This window comes from Mesoplodon mirus, assembly GCF_964341445.2.
Source record: "Mesoplodon mirus genome assembly, chromosome: 9".
Lineage (NCBI taxonomy): Eukaryota > Metazoa > Chordata > Mammalia > Artiodactyla > Ziphiidae > Mesoplodon > Mesoplodon mirus.
This window is the reverse complement of record NC_138985.1, coordinates 44,127,064-44,148,500: the sequence shown is the minus strand read 5'-3', so window position 1 is coordinate 44,148,500 and position 21,437 is coordinate 44,127,064. Positions and strand designations below refer to the sequence as shown.

General features: G+C 36.2%; 1 protein-coding gene across 10 annotated transcripts in view; it reads left to right on the top strand.

The window, feature by feature from the left end:
- Positions 1–21,437, top strand: part of HDAC9 (histone deacetylase 9) — a 568,543-nt gene that overhangs the window by 156,306 nt on the left and 390,800 nt on the right. For all 10 annotated transcript variants that reach the window (XM_082632918.1, XM_082632919.1, XM_082632917.1 and 7 more), the window contains 3 exons: positions 8,653–8,775; positions 11,586–11,796; positions 12,229–12,446. In XM_082632918.1, coding sequence (XP_082489044.1) covers positions 8,653–8,775; positions 11,586–11,796; positions 12,229–12,446 — 552 coding nt within the window. The remainder of the gene's footprint in view (positions 1–8,652; positions 8,776–11,585; positions 11,797–12,228; positions 12,447–21,437) is intronic.

Below are 21,437 nucleotides of genomic sequence, written 5' to 3'. Positions count from 1 at the left end.
CCTGATAAGGAAAGGACTGGAGCCAGTGAAGTCACTTCTTCTCTGAGGACATTTGTATACTTGAGTCTTGAGTTTTGGTTTTCAGAACCTCACATAACTCTGAAGGGAGAGAGAAGGCAAAGCCCAGTACTGACCAAAGAGGATAATCTAACAGGAAACCATTCAAACCCAAAGACACATATCTGTGCTACATTGGTGAGTCCCTCATCCCCACCTACAGAGGTGTCTTGATGTAGACCAGAGCAGGGGCAGAGTCTTTCCTGAAGTTGTAACCAGAAGCTAGTTGTAGTCCGAATTTTCATAGCCTCAAACTGTTAATTTAATTTAAAATGCCCCAGATTTTTAGTTCCCTAGGTATCTGGAAAAAGCAAAAGTAAATTCTTTCTAGAGGAATACACATTCATTTTAGATTTCAAATTTTTCCCTCAATTTTCCAAGGAAAATGAGCAGAATAGATAGATGCTCTTTTGCTTATGACCATCTTTCAGCTATGTGAAGAATACAATTCAGGCCTCTATATTTTCTCCTGTCCTCCATCTATTTCTTGTTTCTTACCATCCTATTGTCCCTTTCTCATCTTCATTTTTCTTTCTAAAACATGATACCAGGTGGAATAAATATTTCACATGTATTTGTGGCCATAGATGTAAGTGGGATTCTTGGACTATTGGTTACAGGTATTGTATTTCTGTTAGTGCAGTTATATCTCAATATCAGTCAGTTTTCTGCAACCCTTTAATCAATTTCCAGAAAAAGAACAACTTGGTCACAAATATTTCTAAAAAACTTTAGATTTCCATTTCCTCTCAGTTTGAAGAATGCATTTCAGTTGCAGAAACACTAAAAGATCTGGGTTCTAAATAGGTTCTGGATGAATTCTGTATCCTTGGAAAATGAAAACACACTAAACCACATTCGTTCAACAGCATTTATGATTCTTAGAAAAACATTGTTAGTACAAAAAGTGCAGAAGACCACTTACAGCTTGATAGTATTTTGTTAAGTTCAGAAACAGGCAATGCAGTATTTTGATCGGAAAAACGTATGTAATAAAAGTATATTTTAAAAAAGCGAGGGAGTGATGAACACAAAATTTAGCATGGTGGTTACCTCTCAAGGGGGAGGAAGGCAGTGGGGGACATGGTTTGTTACTAAAGATGAAGATACATATTATAAATTATACTTCATTATAAATACAAACATATGCATATAGCACTTAGTACAACATTAAGAAACAACCAAGAGATACATATTCATGAGACTGGATATAAATGGGAAAAGGTGAGATTTTGTCTTTACTTCAAGCTTTTTAAAACCTGTTAAATTAAATTGAGTGTCCCAGATTGTGTGACCCTATCATTAGATTTCAAAATAGATACAGTGGAGAATGTAAATTAAAGGAATTTGCTTTTACTATTTTAATCTGTTTTATATTCCTAAAACCTTTTGCTGATACCTAAACACAAATATCTGTTTATATGCCCCAGCTTTTCAGCTAATTGTTGACATATTCTTTCCTTCCACCCCCACCAGTTAAAAAAAAAAAAAAAACAGAAGGAAATGTGATTGAATGGAGTTTGAAAGAGTAGAGGTATTTCTTCAGGTCAGTGACAGGATGTTCACCTCCAAAGCTGGAAAGACTAGTTCAAAAGCAAGCAGTGACTTACCTCATAATGAATTAATTGTGTGCCTGAACTATGATCCAAAAGGCCAGGTGGGCAGACCTTTATGCACTGATGGGTAGCCTCTCCGTGGCCCAGAACAAAAAATTCAACCCTGATGGCTAACATGTGGTTTTCTGCTGCATTGCATTTACAGAGGTCTGTGGCATAATTCATACTGGAGAGGTGAGGAGACAGCAGAATTCAGACTGGAACTGTCAGCAAATTAATATCCTCATCTTGTAACACCAAATATTTCCACCTAAACTAGAGAAAAGAGGAAAAAACAATGTTTTTCAGCCAATTTTGTATTAATCATTTTGAATTTAGTATGATGTTTACAGACATCTAAGATTAATAATAGCATGTGATGTCATATCAACAGAAATATTTGGGGGTATGAAAAATTTACATCATTACACTTTCAAAAATCAAATTAGTTGCATACTTTACCCTTCATAAAATAGGCTTATTCTACCATCTTTGCTTAAAATAGTGTAACAGTGTACATTTGAATCAACTCTCTTTTCTGTGACCTGGAAGTAGAAAAGCATGTCACCTAATTCTTTCAGATCCCATGTAAATGAATGGGATTCTACTCCCTTTTTGCTGCTTAGGAAATAGGAAAGTAAGGCTGTATTTCAGGCTGATCTTGTGGCTTAGGTAAAAAGAAAATTTCCTCTCTCATAATTCATGTGTTCTGCATAATTTAAATAAAGTTAAGACAGAAGTAAGAGGAGAATTTATTTGTAAGTCCAGGCTAAGGAAACCGCACGTTGCATTCAGATGTATGGGTCTTCCATTCAGAAGGCTCCCAAGGAACCTGACTGCAAAACCAACTACTCTGTCATCATTGGTTAAGTTGCTGAACTTGCCCTGAACCTCAGATTCTTTATCTAGTGAAAGGTGGTAATAACTACCCCAGCAGCTTTGTGGTGGGGAATCAGTGTTTGGAAGGCAGGTGGTAAATTGTGAAGTGCAGAACAAGTTCATTTTTTGTTTTTGGTATCAATACTGACTTCTAGTAGGGAAAACTCATTAGTATGTTTGTCATCAAGCCAGCAAATCTCACGTGAGAGTGAGCCTCCATCTGCTCTGGCCACTTCTGTTCCATTTCTTCAATTTCTTACATATGCTCAGTCCCGAACTCGGATCACTGGAGCTACTTGCTTTACTCATTTGTAAACTTGGTTGGGGAGCTGAAACCTCAGGAGTTTCTATTTCCAACTCCAGTCAGAGATGTCTTTACCTATCTAGTTACTTTATTGTTAATACTGTGGGCCTGTGGGTTCAAATATGTTTCCATGAATATCAACACCATTATTTTAGATTTGGTAGATTTATTTGATAGCTATTTTAACAATAGCCAAGCCGCTGGTTTATTTCTAGTTGAACATTAGTGGCTGGCTCTGCTATGCTATTTTTTAAATAATTTTTTCCAGCAGATACAAACGATTTTAAAAATGGATTCTAATAATAAGGTTAAGTACTCTAAAATCATCTGAAATGTCACTTGTTTTGCCCCAATCTCACATGACTCATCTGCCTGTTGTTTCATAATAGTTGTTGTGACGTTTGCTGTAAATGTTATGCTCCCTTCTGAGTGGGTGTAGAGCTATGGTTTTAGATAGCTGCAAATAAGACCCTCCTCCCCCCACCCCCCCAGGGGAAAGGAGGTTGTTATGACACAAGAATCATTTACTAGGAATAACATGAGTCAATAATGTAAACCAAGACCTTTAACAAAACATCAGTGACTTTTAAATGCAAAGGAAGCCCTGTCAAATGATAATTTTTTTTCCTCCAAACCATTTTAGTAATACATTCTTGGGTGTCCAGTAAAAATGAAAACTTAGAGATTTTTACTGCCTAAAAAAATTTATTCATCACATGGAGATTTTAATTTTCTATCAGCTGTCTGAAAGGAGAATGGAAAATAAATACTATACTGAAAAATACCATGAAAGCCGTAGGCAAACATTAAATGATTAAGAGATTTTTTTTTCTTTGTTTACTTGTTTGTTTTTAATGTGGTTCTTCTTTTTATTTAGATAATCTAGATTTGGGAATTTGGAACCTTTTAAAGCCAAAACAGATTGAGGCTTACAAGCATGTCTTCCTAGATGCTGCTCTAATAGAACAGATATTTCCTGATAGATCTAGTCAGAGGTCCTCCAGTCTTAGGCTGAAGGATCTGATGTCCAGGGAAGGTAGGCAGCTACCCAGAGTCATAAGCCAGTGAGTGGTAGAGCTCAAGTGTAAGATGCTTAGACCACTCTCCTTTACACCAGTCCAGACTGCTGCCCACCAAAACCTTTAGGTACTGATATTCTTTTTCTAATGTTTCTAATGCTCATGAATATTGTAGATAATTTTGAGCATGCAATAACTTGAAAATTCTACATTCACTTTTTCTATGAGCCTCTTAAAAAGTGGGTGATTACATAGTTAGTATTCTGTCAAGGGTCATCTGTTGACTTCTTTGTCTTCTTAAGAGCAAGAAAGGAATTCTCCCTCCCTTCTTCCCTCCCCCCCTTCCTTCCTTCCTTCCTCAGTATCTTCTATCCCCACATGCATTTTCCTTGCCCCTATATGCAGTCATTTTCTCCTGTATTTTTGTTTGCATGGGTTCTTACGTCATACATGTATTTTTTGCTTTGTGCTCATGAATTTTAGGGGATATAAATGGCATGGTGTTATCAATCTCATTCCATTTCTTATTGTTATCACTAAGCATGTGATAAAAATAAGACTAGCTCTTTTTAGAGCTAGTCCCATCATAATGGATGCATATACCTAATTGCTTTTAATCACTGTAATAATCCATGGCGGGTACTCCTCCATTTTACCTACCTGTTCTCCAGTTGGATTCCCCAGTGACCTCCAGTTCTCACCCACCACCAGAAAATGCTTTAGTGTATATCCACACTCATCACTCTGTAGCTAAATGAGAATTTCTTGAGCAGCAGGAGAACCTCTGGGTCATGGTGTGCAGTGCTGAAATATTCACCAGAATTGCTATACCAGTCCACAGTCTCACCAGTAATGTGTGATGATTTTACTTTCCTAAATCCCTGTGACATTTAACATTGTCCATTTTTGTAATTTTTGCCAGTGTCCATTTCGTAAGAGAATTTGAATCTTTTGACTGAAACTAAGGTCTTCTTGATGTCAATGGCTAAAGAAATAGCTCTATTGAGATATGTAATTTTCAGTTTATGTGTATTTTATTCACCTGAATTTCAAATATTATCCATAATTTAGGGTTTCAATTACCATGATGGTGAGAAAAGTAATTAAAATTTGAAGGTCATTATTAAATTATGGATAGGCCTCCCTGCCCCAACACCTGGCTCAGTCATATCCCTCTTCCCAACATCATGCTCTTTCTGGTGAAATGCTAGTTACCCATCAAAGCCTCGTTTAAAATCGACAACCTGCTCTGTGCCATTGAAGTGTTTTGACCATACTCTAATTATAGTAATTATGATGGGTCATTAGAGCTAGTTCTCTACTTTTCTGTGCACTCGAGTAGCATGTGAACTTATGTGGCCTAGGACATCTTTGTACCCCTCCCACCCAATTAATCTAACTTAATTGTAATTAATTAATTGTTTTGTGAATGTTAAGCAATAGCCATTGTACATTTAATATTTTCATTTTATCTGACTACAGCAGTCATTTCTGGTTCTGAGAAATTTTTAGATTAAAACCATTTTCCGCATGTTCTAAGGTATGAAACATTGGCAACTTAGCACAGCACTGATTTAAGGGCTGCATCGGTTTCAGAACAGCTTCCTGGAAAAATCCTGGCCTTGCCTGGAAATACTTGTAAGCTCACCACAGTGCTAAGGTGGGGTAACCTTCCAGCCTTGCAAGAATGCTGGTCAGGATCCTTCACTGTCTCAGTGCAATGGTCCCTCTCACCATCCATTCATCTGACTTTTCAAGTGTGTCTGCACCCTTTTAGCAGTGTACCATACAGCTCCGGTTTCTTATTAAGAAACATTAACCTGGAACAGAGAGCCTGCTTCTATCAAGAAGTCAAATTGAGGGGACTTCCCTACTGGCCCAGTGGTTAAGACTCCACGCTCCCAATGCAGGGGGCCTGGGTTCGATCCCTGGTCCAGGAACTAGACCCTACATGCATGCCACAACTAAGAGTTTGCATGCCACAACTAAAGAGCCAGCGGGCTACAACTAAGGAGCCCACCTGCCACAACTAAGACCCAATGCAACCAAATAAATTAAAAAAAAAAAGAAGTCAAATTGAGGAAAGTTATATTTAAAGAAGATAATTTGAGAAAAACATTATTTCAGCTAAGTCATTTGTGATTTTATCCATTGGAAGTTTATGTAAATGCTGTGCTTATTTCCTTATCTGTAAATTGAAGGAAATAAATTATGTCCAAGTCTCTGAAGCTTCCGTGATATGATATATACCAGTTAGCCTCTGTGGGAAGAACCAACTATACCCCCCAACTTGGGGGACTTTGGACTTTCCTTACTTCCTCAGGAATTATGTCCATGACTTGAAGATCCTCATGTCTATAAAGTCACCAGGGCTTTTGCTTTCTTCTCACGCCAGGCTAGCTGGCTCCCAGTTGTACACTTTTATTCTTTTCCATAAGCCCCAGGGCCTGATTGTGCTTCCTGTTTTTCTCTCAAGCTTCCTCCTTCTTCATACTTTTTTATGGTTCCCTTATCCTTCAGTAATGGCTGCAGAGTGGTGTGTAGCTTCTGCAGCAGTACCTGACAACAAATCATCCAGCCTTGATCGGTTTAAAAGTTTGATTGCTGATCCCACTGGGAACCAGAATTAGGGAAATCTCTCAGTTCCTTCATCCATAACAAGAGCATAAGATTGCTGGAGAGTGCCTGGAATTAGGAACTAGGAATTAGGTTAATGTCCCAACACTCCCTGGCATAGGGCTTGGCACGTGGTCGGTGCTATCCTAGGAAATGGCACCACTCGATTTTGCTATGAAGCTACAGGGGCCTGAAGTCCCATAGTAAGAACATTCCCAAGTCCCTTCACTTTTGTCAAAGCTCCTGTGAGCAGCCAGTGTGCTACTGCAATTATTACACCTGAGAAGAAACCTTTTTTTCACTTTAGTATAGGTTTGCTTCCTACGATGAGGTAGGAGGATATCGCCCAAGTTCTGACTGGAAAACAAAGATAACCTCTTTTGTGGGGTTGGGGTAACTTTTGGTGTCATTCCCACAGTGCCTGTCAAGTCTCCGTGCTGTGGGAAGCAGATACAACCTTGAATGAGTATTGTACATGATTTAAAGTAATTATTTTTCCACACTTATTTCTCTTCCATAAATACAGATAAGCAGATGAAATATCCTTTTATTATAAATGGCTGCTTGCTGCCAATAAGCTAGTTAAAACATTTTTACTTCCTCATACGTTCTTTTGTTCTTGTTCAGGTATATATTCTATATTTAAAAATCATGGTAAAAACATATCAGTATAAGCAAAATAACTCGTCTTTTTAAATTAGAGCAAATATGCAGCTGTTGTTGATACTCCTTAAATAAAATTGCACTCTCATACATTCTGATGATAAAATCTTTTCCAACAATCTTCATGGGTTTTTGACAACTTTAATTTTGTAAAGGGTTTCATATAAACTCAATGTAATGTTAAAAATTTCTTGCTTTCTTGCTGTACAAATATCTGACTTGTTCTTCTGAGAAAAAACAAACTCTGAGTTGGTTTGGAATTCCAAGTTGCAATGAGAAAAGTCCACCTTTAGCTTTCTGCTCTTATTATGTTAAGGCTACGACTCATCTCCAAACAAACGTATGATTGAGGTGATGTTTTGGAATAACATCCTGTGTTTTGGTGGCGCATCACTCTTCAGTGACATTCTGAGGTTGCATTGTATTAGCACATGATATTTTCCCCAGTTAATTGATATCCCAGGTTTGTCCAGGGGAAAATCTACCGCTCCCCCAAACATACTTGACAAGTTATTATATTTACTTTAGTCAAAGCCCGTGTGTGCAATATCCCTCTTGGAGGTGGTCTATTATTGGAGTCCCATATGCTTTTTGTTTGGGAAGAAAGCAGTCACTGTGTCATACTGTTACATGGAGTATTCTTTTTCAGGGATGTTGTTCCCTTGGGGACCATATCAGGCCAGAGTTCCTTAGTCTAATAAGACCTTTGTAACTCTTATTGTATAAGAGTTCTGGGAGGGAAGCAAGAGTTAAACAGAAAATGTAATTCAAGCAACTATATTAGGCCACATGTGGGAAAACATGACTCTTAGTATTGGATTAAAAAAAAGGTTATTTGTTGTAAAAAGGACTCTGATGCCAAAATTTTCAGGGTATTTCAGTGTAAGTGAAGACTGTGGTGGCCCAGGGAACTCACAACATTTTAACATTTACTTTAGTTTCTGAATATGTATGATTTAAAAAACACCATACAGAGTTGTCTTTTCACAAATTTTATATTTAAAAAAAGATATAATTAGTTGTTATAGAAGTCCTGTATGGTGATATTTAAGATTTTCTTGTGTGAGTTTTCCCATCAGCAAAATGATGTTTAATCCATATGAGGATAATGATTATAGCAACATTACATACATATTCATCACGCATTAATACAAAAATCTGTACTCATAAGAATTAGTCAACTTAATTGTTGTACTTTACCAATTGATGACAAACACACTGATTATATTCCATAAAGGTAGAATTTTAAAAATGAATTTTTTCCAAATGAACATAGAAGCTCGCTCTTCAGATTTTACAGTTACAACTGATGAAGAAAATTTTAATTTATTACATATAACATTTTTGGATACAAAAGTCATAAAATACTTATAAGTTCTTAATTAAGATACTTAAATGTTTTGACAGATTATGATAATGTAAAATCTGTTTTCTGAAATGAGAACGTTACAGTAAAATATGTGATATTGTGTAATATTTTGAGAGTTCCCTTTCACCTTTTTTTTTTTTTTAAAACCAGAAAATGGTTTCACAGCAACGCATTCTAATTCACGAAGATTCCATGAACCTGCTCAGTCTTTATACCTCTCCCTCTTTGCCCAACATTACCCTGGGACTTCCAGCAGTGCCAGCCCAGCTGAATGTAAGTTATTACCCTGCAACAGCCTAAACCAGCCCAAGGGATATTTTCATAGGGGAATTCTCGTTCTTTTCTTGTATATTTAAACTTCAGGGAAACTTGGTAGTCTACTTCTCCTTCACTGTTTGCTGAGTTGTTCAAAGATGTTCAGTTTAATTTCATATTAAAGAATCATGCTGGTTCATATCATAATATATAAAAATAATAACTAACATTTATATAATGCTTTATAGCTTTTAAAAAAGATAGCACTCTCCAGGTATATTATTTTGGTAGCTCCACGCAACCATTCTATGAAACAGAGATTACAGGACACATTTTTACAGAAGAAGCAGCTGAGACTTGGAATGCATAAAAGCCCAAGATCACGGACCCAGCAAGTAGCAGACCTGAACCTCAACTCAGGCCATTGCTGAGAGGTGCAGCGTCTGAAGCACAGCAGCATATGTTTAAAGAATTTATTTTGTGAATGACTTTATTTTGAGAATTTAGGTTACTGACTCTGAGGTACTGAAGCATACATATCTGGAAAACCTCTCTAAGAACAATATTAAACTCTTGCCTGGAGATTCAAAGTGAATCAATTACTTTAAAAGTCCTGACAACTGAAATAGGATCTTTTGGAGGTAATTGTCCTACTAACAGAAGACAGCAATAATTATTTTATGCATATTCCCTAAAATAATATAAATTTCAGTCATTGTAAAAGATTTGTAAACTTTACCTAGACTAATTTATCTGTGAAAAGTTAGTAAATTAAATTGTACTTATGCAGAGGTCATATGATACATTTGGTTTAAAGAGAAATTTGTTCCAACCCTTGGCACCAATTTTGCCAATTTTTAGATGCAGGTCTTCCACTGAGTCCATCTTGTCAAATTCACATCTTTTAAAGTACGCTAACATTAAGAAATCATAAAGAGTTGACCATTTTGTGACTAATTTATTTTCAAAATATGAACCCTATCTATGGTATGCTACTAGTTTACGCACAAGCACACCTACAGGTGACATTTTTTAATGATAAATTTTATGATTGTGTTCAATACATATTATAAAACCAATCTAAGAGGTACCTTATTGTATTTGGTATTTTTAATAGAGTAGAACGTTATCTTATGTGATATAGTAATCTTATACCAGTGAGGAGAAAGCAAAACTTGGATGTTGTTTTGTATTTGGAGATTAAAGAAGACAGGCTTAAAAACACTGAATTCAGCTATGCCCCTGAAATTCCACATGAAACATTTGTAAACAGTTGGCTCTAGTGAAAAGAAGAAAGAAATTAGGGATGAAATAAAACATACATATTTATGGATGATATTTTCAAATCTTCACTTATTAAAAATTATTTTCTTCTGTTCCTATTTTTTCCTACCTCTTCTGATGATAAGCAAATACTAACACAAAAACTTATGACACGTGAATAGGCTTTTTTTTCTTCCTACTCTTTTTTTTCCATGTTCTAAGTCACTCCTACCAGCTAACACAAACATACACCACTTTTAATGTGGTCGGCGAGAATTTTTTCCCAAAGGACCAAGTACTAAAAACCAGACCATTTAATGTTTCAATGGTAATACAATTTGGTACCTTTGGATGAATAAACCAGTGTGGTTTGGATTGAAGTTTCATTTTTCTTTGCTTCCATTTTGGTGTGGATGAGGCCATCACAATTAATTTTTCAAGCTTAGCATTGCTTTGGCAAAGGGATCTCTAATATTCTAGTTCCCCACTGAGTAGTGGTAAATTTTAAGGAAAAGAGGCCAGGAGAAGGAATCACTTCTAGATTAAACATTGCATTGACTCACTGTGTGACTAAGACAAACCATTTACCTCTTTGTCCTTCAATTTCTCCGTCACTGAAAATTGCTTTGCTTCCCTGGTACACAGCAATTTTGAAAGATGGAACATGAGTTTTGAAAAGAAACATGCCACATAATTTTGAGGTATTAGACCTCTGCTTTTGTAATACCAAAATGACCACCATTCATTAAGTTCTTTGAATAGGAGAATTCATTATTACTGTTGATGATATAAATATTATTGCCTTATTACTGTGTTATCATATATTTCAAGTTCTTAATAGCATTTTTATTTGATATCTAATTTCACTTGTAGTTTATTTTATTAAACAAAAGTATCTGGAGTGTCATTTTCAATATTTAAAGATTTGGGAATCTGTTATGAATTAATATAAAATACATGTTTAAATCAAATTCCTGCATATTTTATATAACCTTTCATTGACTTATCTCAAGAATTTTATTTTAAAAATTAAATACTGGAAACCCACAGCTCTGTGAACGTATTAGAGGACGTATAGAGAAAGGGTAGATTGTTCCTTCTGCTTGAAACCCCAAAATTACGGATCATTTTATCTCTAGCTTCTTAATCCCTATCGTACAGCCATTAGCTCAGCGATTTGAATAAATTTTACTTTTCTAATATACCTTTTATTACAGCAGTATATTAAACTATTTTAGAAATAACTTTCCCAGTTATTAAGCCTGAAATTAGCATGATTTTTAATGTTAAAAAAAGTTTTATTTTGGGTTCAGTATAATGATACCCAATACTAAATTGTCTCCAGTGCTTCAGCTCTATTTTTGTTTCTCCTTTGTTAGTTCACTTAGTTCACAAGACATGGTGTTATCCATTTTCCCTACTCAGCCATTGGGTAAGGTAGGGCTTTTTGGTCGGGGGTTAGGGGGTGTGGGAATTATGGAATAAGAAACTAATCTAATGATTTACAGACCTAATGACCCATATGGATGAAAGCGGATTAACATCTGTATTATTTCTTGACACAGGCTTCAAATTCACTCAAAGAAAAACAGAAGTGTGAGACCCAGACACTCAGGCAAGGTGTTCCTCTGCCTGGGCAGTATGGGGGCAGCATCCCGGCATCTTCAAGCCATCCCCATGTCACTTTGGAGGGAAAGCCCAACAGCAGCCACCAAGCTCTCCTGCAGCATTTATTATTGAAAGAACAAATGCGACAGCAAAAGCTTCTTGTGGCTGGTAATTCATAATGGCACCATTTGCAGGTTATTTTAGGGCTTTCATTTTATCAGCAATTCAGTGTACTGTCTCTTTAACTCAAGACCTAGTAAAGATTCACAGTGTCATACATAGGTCTCCCTGATACCTACTACTGTGGAAAGACTGTTGTCTTTATTTATTCCTCTAGATCCATGAAAAAAAAACTCACCTTATTTAACCTTCGTACATACCAGAGTGGACTATTGGTGAGTTATTGATCAGATGCATATCTGCCCAATGCTTTGGCACTTTTGCCTTCACCCCACCCAACCTAGCCTTCTGATATTTGCCCGGTAGTATACTACTTTTCGTAAAACTTATCCCATAGCTATTTTCTGTAGCTTCTTTCTTAAATTGTGTATGTGTCTGTGTGTGTGTACATATATACATGTACATATATATTTTTTTCAGGTGGAGTTCCCTTACATCCTCAATCTCCCTTGGCAACAAAAGAGAGAATTTCACCTGGCATTAGAGGTACCCACAAATTACCCCGTCACAGACCCTTGAATCGAACTCAGTCTGCACCTTTGCCTCAGAGCACATTGGCTCAGCTGGTCATTCAGCAGCAACACCAGCAATTCTTGGAGAAGCAGAAGCAATACCAGCAGCAGATCCACATGAACAAGGTAAGTCCCCAAGCCACGTCAACATGCCATAACCACTGGTGTGGAAATTGGGGTTTTCTTCACTGATGTGTGCATACAAGAGAGAATGTTGGTATCCATCACAGCCAAACGGAGACTGCCCTCCTGGCCCTGCTGTCAGGGTTCAAGGACACCATCACATTATCACTGTTTTCTCCCTCACTACATGCGTAGGACATTTGTAGCAAAATTGAGGTCCTAGATTAGAAAGTCTTTTATGATTGGGTACCTGTCTTAATACAGAAGCACACACAGGCACATGTGTGCAGAGCCCCATTTTTTGTTATTGTAGTAAAGGTGTGAGGCAGAGTTGAAGTTTGCACAGGTGCTAGCAGCTATGCCAAGGTCGGCCAGTTAGGTATTTCTCAGCAACTTCTATGTATGCATGTTATATTTATTTTTTAATATGCCCTACTTTATTCCAGTCAGTGTTGAAGCAGTTTCTCAGAAACTTGTGGTAGTTTCTTTCTGGCAGCCTTATTGTGGCTGAAATGGACAGCAAATGCCTGAATCACAGCACATCCTCAGCCCTCCTGCTGAGGCAACCACAGTCATTCTAAAATAATGGTATCAGGTGGGCCAGCAAAGCATTTTCAATGAACTTGTAAGCAAAACTGGTCCGTACAGTTTTGCCACTACTCTCTGCTGTGGTAGCCTTACAAAGTAGCAGCATCCTCTCATTTCTGGTAAATGAAAGGTCCTGAATTTCAAAATTCTTTCTCTTGTCCTTTGTTACTATATCACCTCCAGATATCTTGTAGAGATATTATATTGAGAAACAATCTCCTGTTTACTGATAAATGGATAGCTAAAAATTGAAATAGTATTTAAATGCTTTATTGTATTGTGATATAAACAAAACAAAATCTCATGGGAGAAGATCTAATCATCTTTCTAATAGCAAGAGAAGGGGGTCTTTATCATGTGCTCACCTTATTGCAGGTGGGATTAGAGATTTTCTCTCCTCTTTGGCCTCCATCTTAACAAGGCAGAGCCATGGAGGGCGCATGGGCTGAAGACCCCAATACTGAACACAAATTCTCCCAGCCCAACCCTTTGCAGTATTCAATGACGTGTATGTGCGTATATCGGGGTTCAGGGTGGTTGGCTGTGCCAGCTGCCTCTCCTGTTATCGTTTGCTGTACTGCAGATTATATTTCACTATATTTCAGACTCTTTCTATGTCATCACATTAATGCCTGTTTTATTGCTACAGCATTTCTCTAAATTTATCAAATTGTTTTGGGTAAAATCAGTCTTGTCAGAGGAGACTCAACTTCCTTCTTGTATAATGGTGTATAATACTCCTTGTCTTGAATGTTATTCTGCATGTTTACTATCTTATGGTGGAGTTATGTTGGTTTGTTTGTTTTGTGGTATCTTAGCACTACTTAAAACTACCAGGTATTCTTGAAACATTGTCCAGTGTGAGAGGAAAGACTGGGAATTCTACTTTTCACCTCACAATATTTTGATCTGGAATTAAGTTCATGTAGAAAAGTAGTATTGGATTGTAAGTTTACTTTCTGCTACTCGGTTCTATTTCCTAGAAATATGTGGATGTGCATATTCTATTATAGATAAATTAGGTAAATTGATCCTTTTCAAATCATCATCTACAGATGATTTCTATGAATACCTTTAAGAATACTTTGGGGGGCCTCCCTGGTGGCGCAGTGGTTGAGAGTCCGCCTGCCGATGCAGGGGATACGGGTTCGTGCCCCGGTCTGGGAGGATCCCATATGCCGCGGAGCGGCTGGGCCCGTGAGCCATGGCCGCTGGGCCTGCGCATCCGGAGCCTGTGTTCCGCAACGGGAGAGGCCACAGCAGTGAGAGGCCCGCATACTGCAAAAAGAAAAAAAAAAAAAAAAAAAAAAAAAGAATACTTTGGAATACATTTTTTATGACCTAGAGTTGCCACTGCTTCACACTCAGATGGTTTGTTAATATCAGAATCTTTGTATATTAGTTATCACAGTCGAGATTTTGACAGGCAGATGCTAACCTCAGTCACATGGAAGAAACTAAGATGGAAAGCAGGCATTTGCATTTTAGCAATGAGAAAAGCAAATCTTATCAGAGACCTTCTCCCATGTGGAGCTGATTCCTTGGAATCTGTTAAGAATTCTTCCCAAAATTAGAAACAAACCTATACTTTTAGGTACATGTTTGTACAGTGGTTTGATTATTAAATCTTGTCTTAATTAGGCAAAATGAAGCCCAGAAAACTTCAAAGTACAAAGCTGATCTTTATATATTAACCTCTCTCAACTTGGGTGTTTAGATTACTCAAGCAGGTCTCTACTTGGCTTTTCTCCATGTATATATTCCATATGTTTAATCAAGATGGCATATGCACACTGGGTATTTTCCAGATTTGAAAATATTTCACTTGCCCTCAATTGTCTAAGGAAGTAGAGAAGAATCTTATTAAATAAATCTTGAACTCCATCCTGTTCCATGGTATTCACAATAGAACCATTAATAAATGAATTGCTACTGTTCACCCTCCCCCATGAGGTAATGAAAACATTTAGTTCACATTAGGAGGAGGCCAAACTTAGATGCCAAAAGATAACAAGTTTCTATATAATAAAATATTTATGTGTACTCTAACCATTTAGAATAACCATTAATGAGAAATAACCACAGAAACTTTAATATATGTCATTTTTTTCCTATTATCATGGAAGAACCTTTACTGAATCCATTCAAATTGGAGCCAAATAGTTGGCATCATAAAAGCATGGTCCTTACTCTTGAGATACTTATTCCAGCAGGAAATATAGGCACACATGAAGACATAGGTGTGCAGATGACACATTTTAAAATGTCTTTTCCTTTTATTCCCTCAGCTTTTCTTTATGGTTCCTTTTTGAGGAATTTAGGAATTTTGAGGAAAAAAGGAGTGAGAAGAAAGAAAAAATAAGTAGGTTTATCTCTAAACTTACATCATATTAAATATGATTGGCCTTCCTGGTATGAAATTTTTAATGATTTATTTGAATTGCTAATAATCTTTAGAAGAATTAGAAGCAAAGAACAGTTTTCAGAACAGTTTATACAATGATTGACTTATTAAATTCTAAAGACTTTCTCATATCTTGCTATTATTTGACTGCATTTATGAAAGCAGTCATTCATGCTTGTTATAACTACACAATGTAAATGTTATTAATCATACTAAACAATTTACCTACCTGTTACCTGATACTTTAATGACATTTACATGGGAAATTTGTGTGTGGTAAGATGTTAAGCCTCATGTAATTATGTTGTAAGTGCTTAATAGCTTAGCAGAAATACCCCAGGAATGGGTTTATGTAGCATTTGTATTGCTGTATCTACCAGTAAATAATGGGGCAAGCTTGAAAAATGAATGAAAAATGTCAGAATGATTTATCTCTGCTTATCTGTTTGTATATTCTGTTTTCACTGAAAGAGTTTTGAGAAGCTTAACCATAAGAAAATCATGGCTTACAACATTTGTTCTTTGGTTTTTTTTTTTTTTTGAGACATTTTAAAAATTCAGAAATGCATTTAAACAATTTATATTACTAATATATAGTACCTTCATGTTTCAAAAAAAATAAGAGTTTTTTAATACGAGGATTTCAAAAGAAAACTGTTGCTTTTGCCAGTATCTTTTGATTTTTTTATGAGAAAAAAATGTTCCTAAAACAGAATTTTCCTTGTAAATACAAAATAACAAACAAAAATATAGGAGGGTATTGATAATTTTCTTCTGAACCCTTTTCAAGTTTAAATATTGCCACAGATTTTCTGGTGAAAACTATGATGAAAACAAAATACCACAGTTACTTGGACGTTTTTATGATTTTTGAAGGAGTATTCTGACCACTGCCTAATTACTAGAAGGGTAGACCTCTAGTCACATCACTCTCTGAATGATATACAGAAATTTTCCATAGTATATTCAGGCATTTTTGTTGTGAGATAATTTGACATAGATCTCTGCCCCCTTCCAAATGACAACATTATTCTTTGAATTATTTCTCAGTTATAGTATTAATAGAATAGCATTAGTTGATGACTAATTGTTTCTGTTTTAACTAGAATTTTAATAACTTTTCTAATACCTATATTTTTCATATTCATTCCATCAAATCCATATGAGAAGAAATTTTAAGAAAATTATTTCTTCATTCAATACTTATTTGAATGAAATAATCTATGCAAGTATCCATTTAGCAAATCATTACTGAATTCTTACTTCGTACCAGACACTATTTTAGGCACTAAGAAAACAACATTCATTATCCTCATGGAGCTTACCATATGGGGAGCAGGGGACTGAAATATTCCAGTAAACAGTAATGCAATACAATGTTTTAAGTATTAGGATAGAGGACATGAGGAAGGAAATTGTTTTCTTTGAGGAAACAAGATTTGAGACTTGTTTAGTTCTTCTCAGGATTATCTTGTCCTTTTTACATCTTTTCCTCTCCCTTCTGTCTGTCTGTCTGTCTGTCTGTCTCTCTCTCTCTCTCTTTCTCTTTTTCTCTCTCTCTCTCTTTCCTTCCCTGCCTCTTTCTCTGTTTCTCTCCCTCCCTCTCTCCCTCTCTTTCTTTCTTTGTAAAATACTCTGTGATAAATACCTTATGCATTCCTATGACTGGATATCAGCCAACACTTAAAAAAAACCCACATAAATCATGAGATGATATCTTATACGTGTCAAGGTTCACTCTAGATATAAGTATTTATTATATATTTATTACTATGATACATAGGCATTTTGACATGAGTGCTGTTTTATCATAATAAAAAGTATATCTAAGACAAGAGCAGTAAAGGGGAGGGTGGGCAGATGTCCTACATTGCTCTTATTAAAACAGGTAGATTTTATGTCTGACGAGCAAGGCATGAATATAGTTAAGTTCAAATGCTGGAGCTAATGGGGAGCTTTCATCAGTTTTAGAAGAGAATTTGACCCTTTATTTGAGTAGTATCTATTGTATTCCTTTTCTTGACACAATTTTCTAACATAAATGTTACATTTTCTCCATAACCCCTCATGATTCATACCCACTCCTTGTCCCCAGCAATCCATCCAGAGCAACTCAGGGGAGAATATTCTTTCATGCCTGCGGTCACATACAAACATAGCTTGGTTGTGTGTGTGTGTGTATTTTTCCTTATAAAGTATCCCTGAAGGCAGCACTAAAATATAACTGTTTTGTGCACTATTAAGCAAAGTGTATATTTTCCCAAGGAAATTAATTTGAACAACAATTATACAGACAGCTACAATCCCAAGAGTTTACATATTTTGAGGTCACACTTCATATTAGTTTATTTTAATAAGGGTATTTTTCTATCCATGCCTTACTTGTAAGAAGATTAATATTTTAAGGATAATTAGATAAGGACCAGGTACCAATTTCTGCTTTTTTGCTACACCTGTTTCTCCTAGTGTATCTTTTCCTCCCCATCTTTTATACAGCATGCATCTTTCCAGAACCTTTCCCATAGGGACCTTAGGGATAGGATCATTTAAATGATGCCAGCTCTCTTTTATGTGTAGGATCTTCTATGAGCTGGGACACCATGCTAGCATTCTTATGTGTATCATCTCCTCAAACTATAAGCACACTTTTTTTTTTTTACTATCAAGAAAGTTAATTTAAAAGGGCTTAAGTAAGCTGACTGAGGTGGCTAGGTTAGTAGTTAACAGAGCTGGGATTCCGACATAGGTTGTATGACACAAAAGCCTGTCCTTAACGTAAACTTAGGCTTATTATTTCAATGTTGCTTTTATCACTAAGCAGGAGACAAGATTTTCCTAATTTTATTTTTGCCAAAAAGTAGGAAACTTACAATAAAAAATAAGGCAGACAAACAAAAAAAGGAGGGTTATCTTATTTTTTAGGTATTTGTTTGGATTTGCCAGGAAGGAGAAATCCCATTTCCTGACCTTGCTTCCCAGTTCTCCACTCATTGCCCTCCATCCAGTTACTCATTTGGATGTCTTTTTATATGGACCCAATGGTGGGACTTTCAGAAATCCTGTTGACTTTCCAGCAATGCAGTGTGAATGCAGTTCAGAGCCAACTACAGCCAGGCCACACTTCATTCCTTTCTTCTGTGTTGTAACATTGCCATATTTTTTAGACTGGGCAAACATCTTCTCACAGGAGTTCTGAGCAAGCCTGAAGCTGAAAGTCAACTGACTTCATCAAGTTCAACTGAAATGCAAATGTTGGCATCTCATCTATGGGTGGTTTGGAAAATGCCTTGTTTTAAGTTTTGAAAAATGGATGAGTAGAAACTTGAACTGGGCTTTCATTTAGGAAAGTAGGCATTACTGTTGTCAGGTTTAATTTCTCTCTATCCATTTGACAACTTGTTTCCATGCAGAGTCTTTAATCACCAATTTAGGATTACATTTTGCCCATTAGATGGATAGTATGTCCAAAAACTTCAGCAAGCATTGAAAGGCAGTCTTAATTTTATAACAGTAAAAAGCCTCCTAGATTATTTATCTATCTATAGAGGTTTATAAAAGGTACTTTGACTTTACCCTTAAATAGATGCTATTTCGACATGATTAGCCCAATGTAAATAGATCCTTGTAGGTATGTATTGGGCTTCAAAAAAAAAAAAAAAAAACTACTTATGCTGCAATACTGGCTTACATCATCATAGAGAATTCATATCGAAGCATTTCACTATATAATTACAAGTTGATGGTTTATAATATACAGAAAATGGCTTGTTGCTTTATTATTAGATGTGATGAAATCCTATGTTTGGAAAAGAAACTAAATGACCATTTCAGTGGATTAATGTGTAACATTCATAAACGTTCCCAGGGCTGCTTTCATAACTTGAAGACCAAGGGAAGGACCTCGACCTTTCCCTTTCACTCTGCACTGTTAATCTAGTCAGAGACGCTTTTATTGAATGAGAAAAACAATAGTTGGACATGACTATGAGGTAAGAAAATAGGGGAAAGAAAAGTATCTGGGGAATTAGGCCATGTGAGTGGTTTGACTGATGTTGATTCCAGGAGTTCAAAAGGAGAGGGAAGCTAAATAATTTGATTGTTTCCCAACCTTGACAAATAGTTTCATTTGACAGAATGAAACAATTAAGTCTTACTAAGGAATTTTTAATATAACTAAATGACTTGTGGACATGAAAACCACCGATGTGTAGCAGTCTCTTTGTTACAGATTTTGGTTGCTTATAAGTTCCTGATTTTAGGGGTTTTTTTCCTCTGTATCTTTCTGCTCTTTCTCTAAATGTTTATGAAGACTGAGGGATTATAGTGACCCTGAAATGTCATACAGTCTGGAGTATTCCCATTCCTTCAGGCAGAATTGCATCCAGGGCTCTTCTCCCATGTCCTAAGTATACCATTACTCTCTTGCTATCAACTTCGTTGTATCAGCCAGCAATAAAAACTCACTTCTAAAAAATAATTTCCTGGCATGGAATAATTGGTGTTCCACAAAGATTTATTAGCAACTATTTTGCTGCATCCTGGAAGTGAAAACAGAGAAGGCATGTTTTTCCCCTTGAATGGCTCATAGACCTGCAAATAGATAATTTTAATCAAAGATAGTTCTACAGAATGCATAGTTCAAAATCTAGAATGCTGGGTAGCCTTTCCAAGAGAAATTTCTGATGCCCTGCACACTTATTTATTTGTTTTGCGATTTTGGCCAGAGTGTCAAACCTCTTTGTCCACTAATGCTCTAATCTGCACACTTTAGAGGTTTATAGTGAGAATTACATGAGAGGATGTACTGAAAGTGCTTTGTAAACATAGTAAGAAATCCTTCCATTTAACACAGTATTTATGTTCTTATATAGCACTAAGAGTTATATCTTCCCAGTTATGTTAATGCAAATGGCTTTCTGGAAGTGTAGAATATTTCTAAGACACACATTTTTCACTTGTCTCAATATTGCATCAAGCTACTTCGTTGTAAACCAAACCACTAAATTTTGTTCCAGCTCTTCCTTGCATCTTTGTATTCATCATGAAGCTGACCTTGTTTTCTCTTTGGAACAATATTATGGTTAGTTATTGAATTTTTTATTGAGGTATAATTCACACACTGTAAAATTTATTCCTTTTGCTGCACAGTTGAATGAGTTTTGACAAATGTATATTGTCATATAATTACTGCAATCAAGATATAGAACAATTCCCTCAACTTCCAAAATTCCCCTGTGTTGCTCTTTTGTAGTCAATCCATACTCCTACCTCCAACCCCTGGCAAAGTACTTGAATTTTTGACCATGTAGGGAACATAAAACGAATCACAAGTATGAAGGATGGTGTATTTTAAGAGCATGCAGACATCAGCCCTAAATGATTTAAACCATAAAATGTTCAAGCAAGAAGAGACATAAGGGATTCTTTGCCGAGGTCACAAGCTGATAGTCTATGGACTGGATCCATTCCATTGAACTGATGTCTTTGGCCTGCCTGGTGTCTTAAAAAGCATTCAAGTTTTTGGTCAATCATTTTAAATACAAATCTGGATTTCTGGCATTGCTTGAAAAATTGAAAAGTCTGGCTACACTGGGCCCACTTTTCCATGTGGCAATTATTGTCTGGGGTTTACTCTTGGTTGTCTTTTTTAAGTAGCGCTTGCACTGCTATCCAGTTTACCCAAGCAAGGGATTGAGGGGAGAAAGGGAGATGTTTATGAGTCAAGTGATCAGGAGCTCCCTGGCTTTGAGATCTTGTCTATTCTGAGACGCAGTCCGAAATCACCAAGAGTTAGCAAAGAACATAAGCATGCCTTACCTCACTCTGCCTCTATTCATTACCCTTAAAGAAGGAAAAAAGAAAACTTTAAAAGAAAATGTACTGTCAACTGAAGATCAGGAAGGAGATTATCAGGGAAAAATCCTATTATGTAATATAAAAGGACGTAAAATTACACGGTGCTCTAAAAGAAGGAAAAATAGCTCATTTGTGTTCTAGTTAAG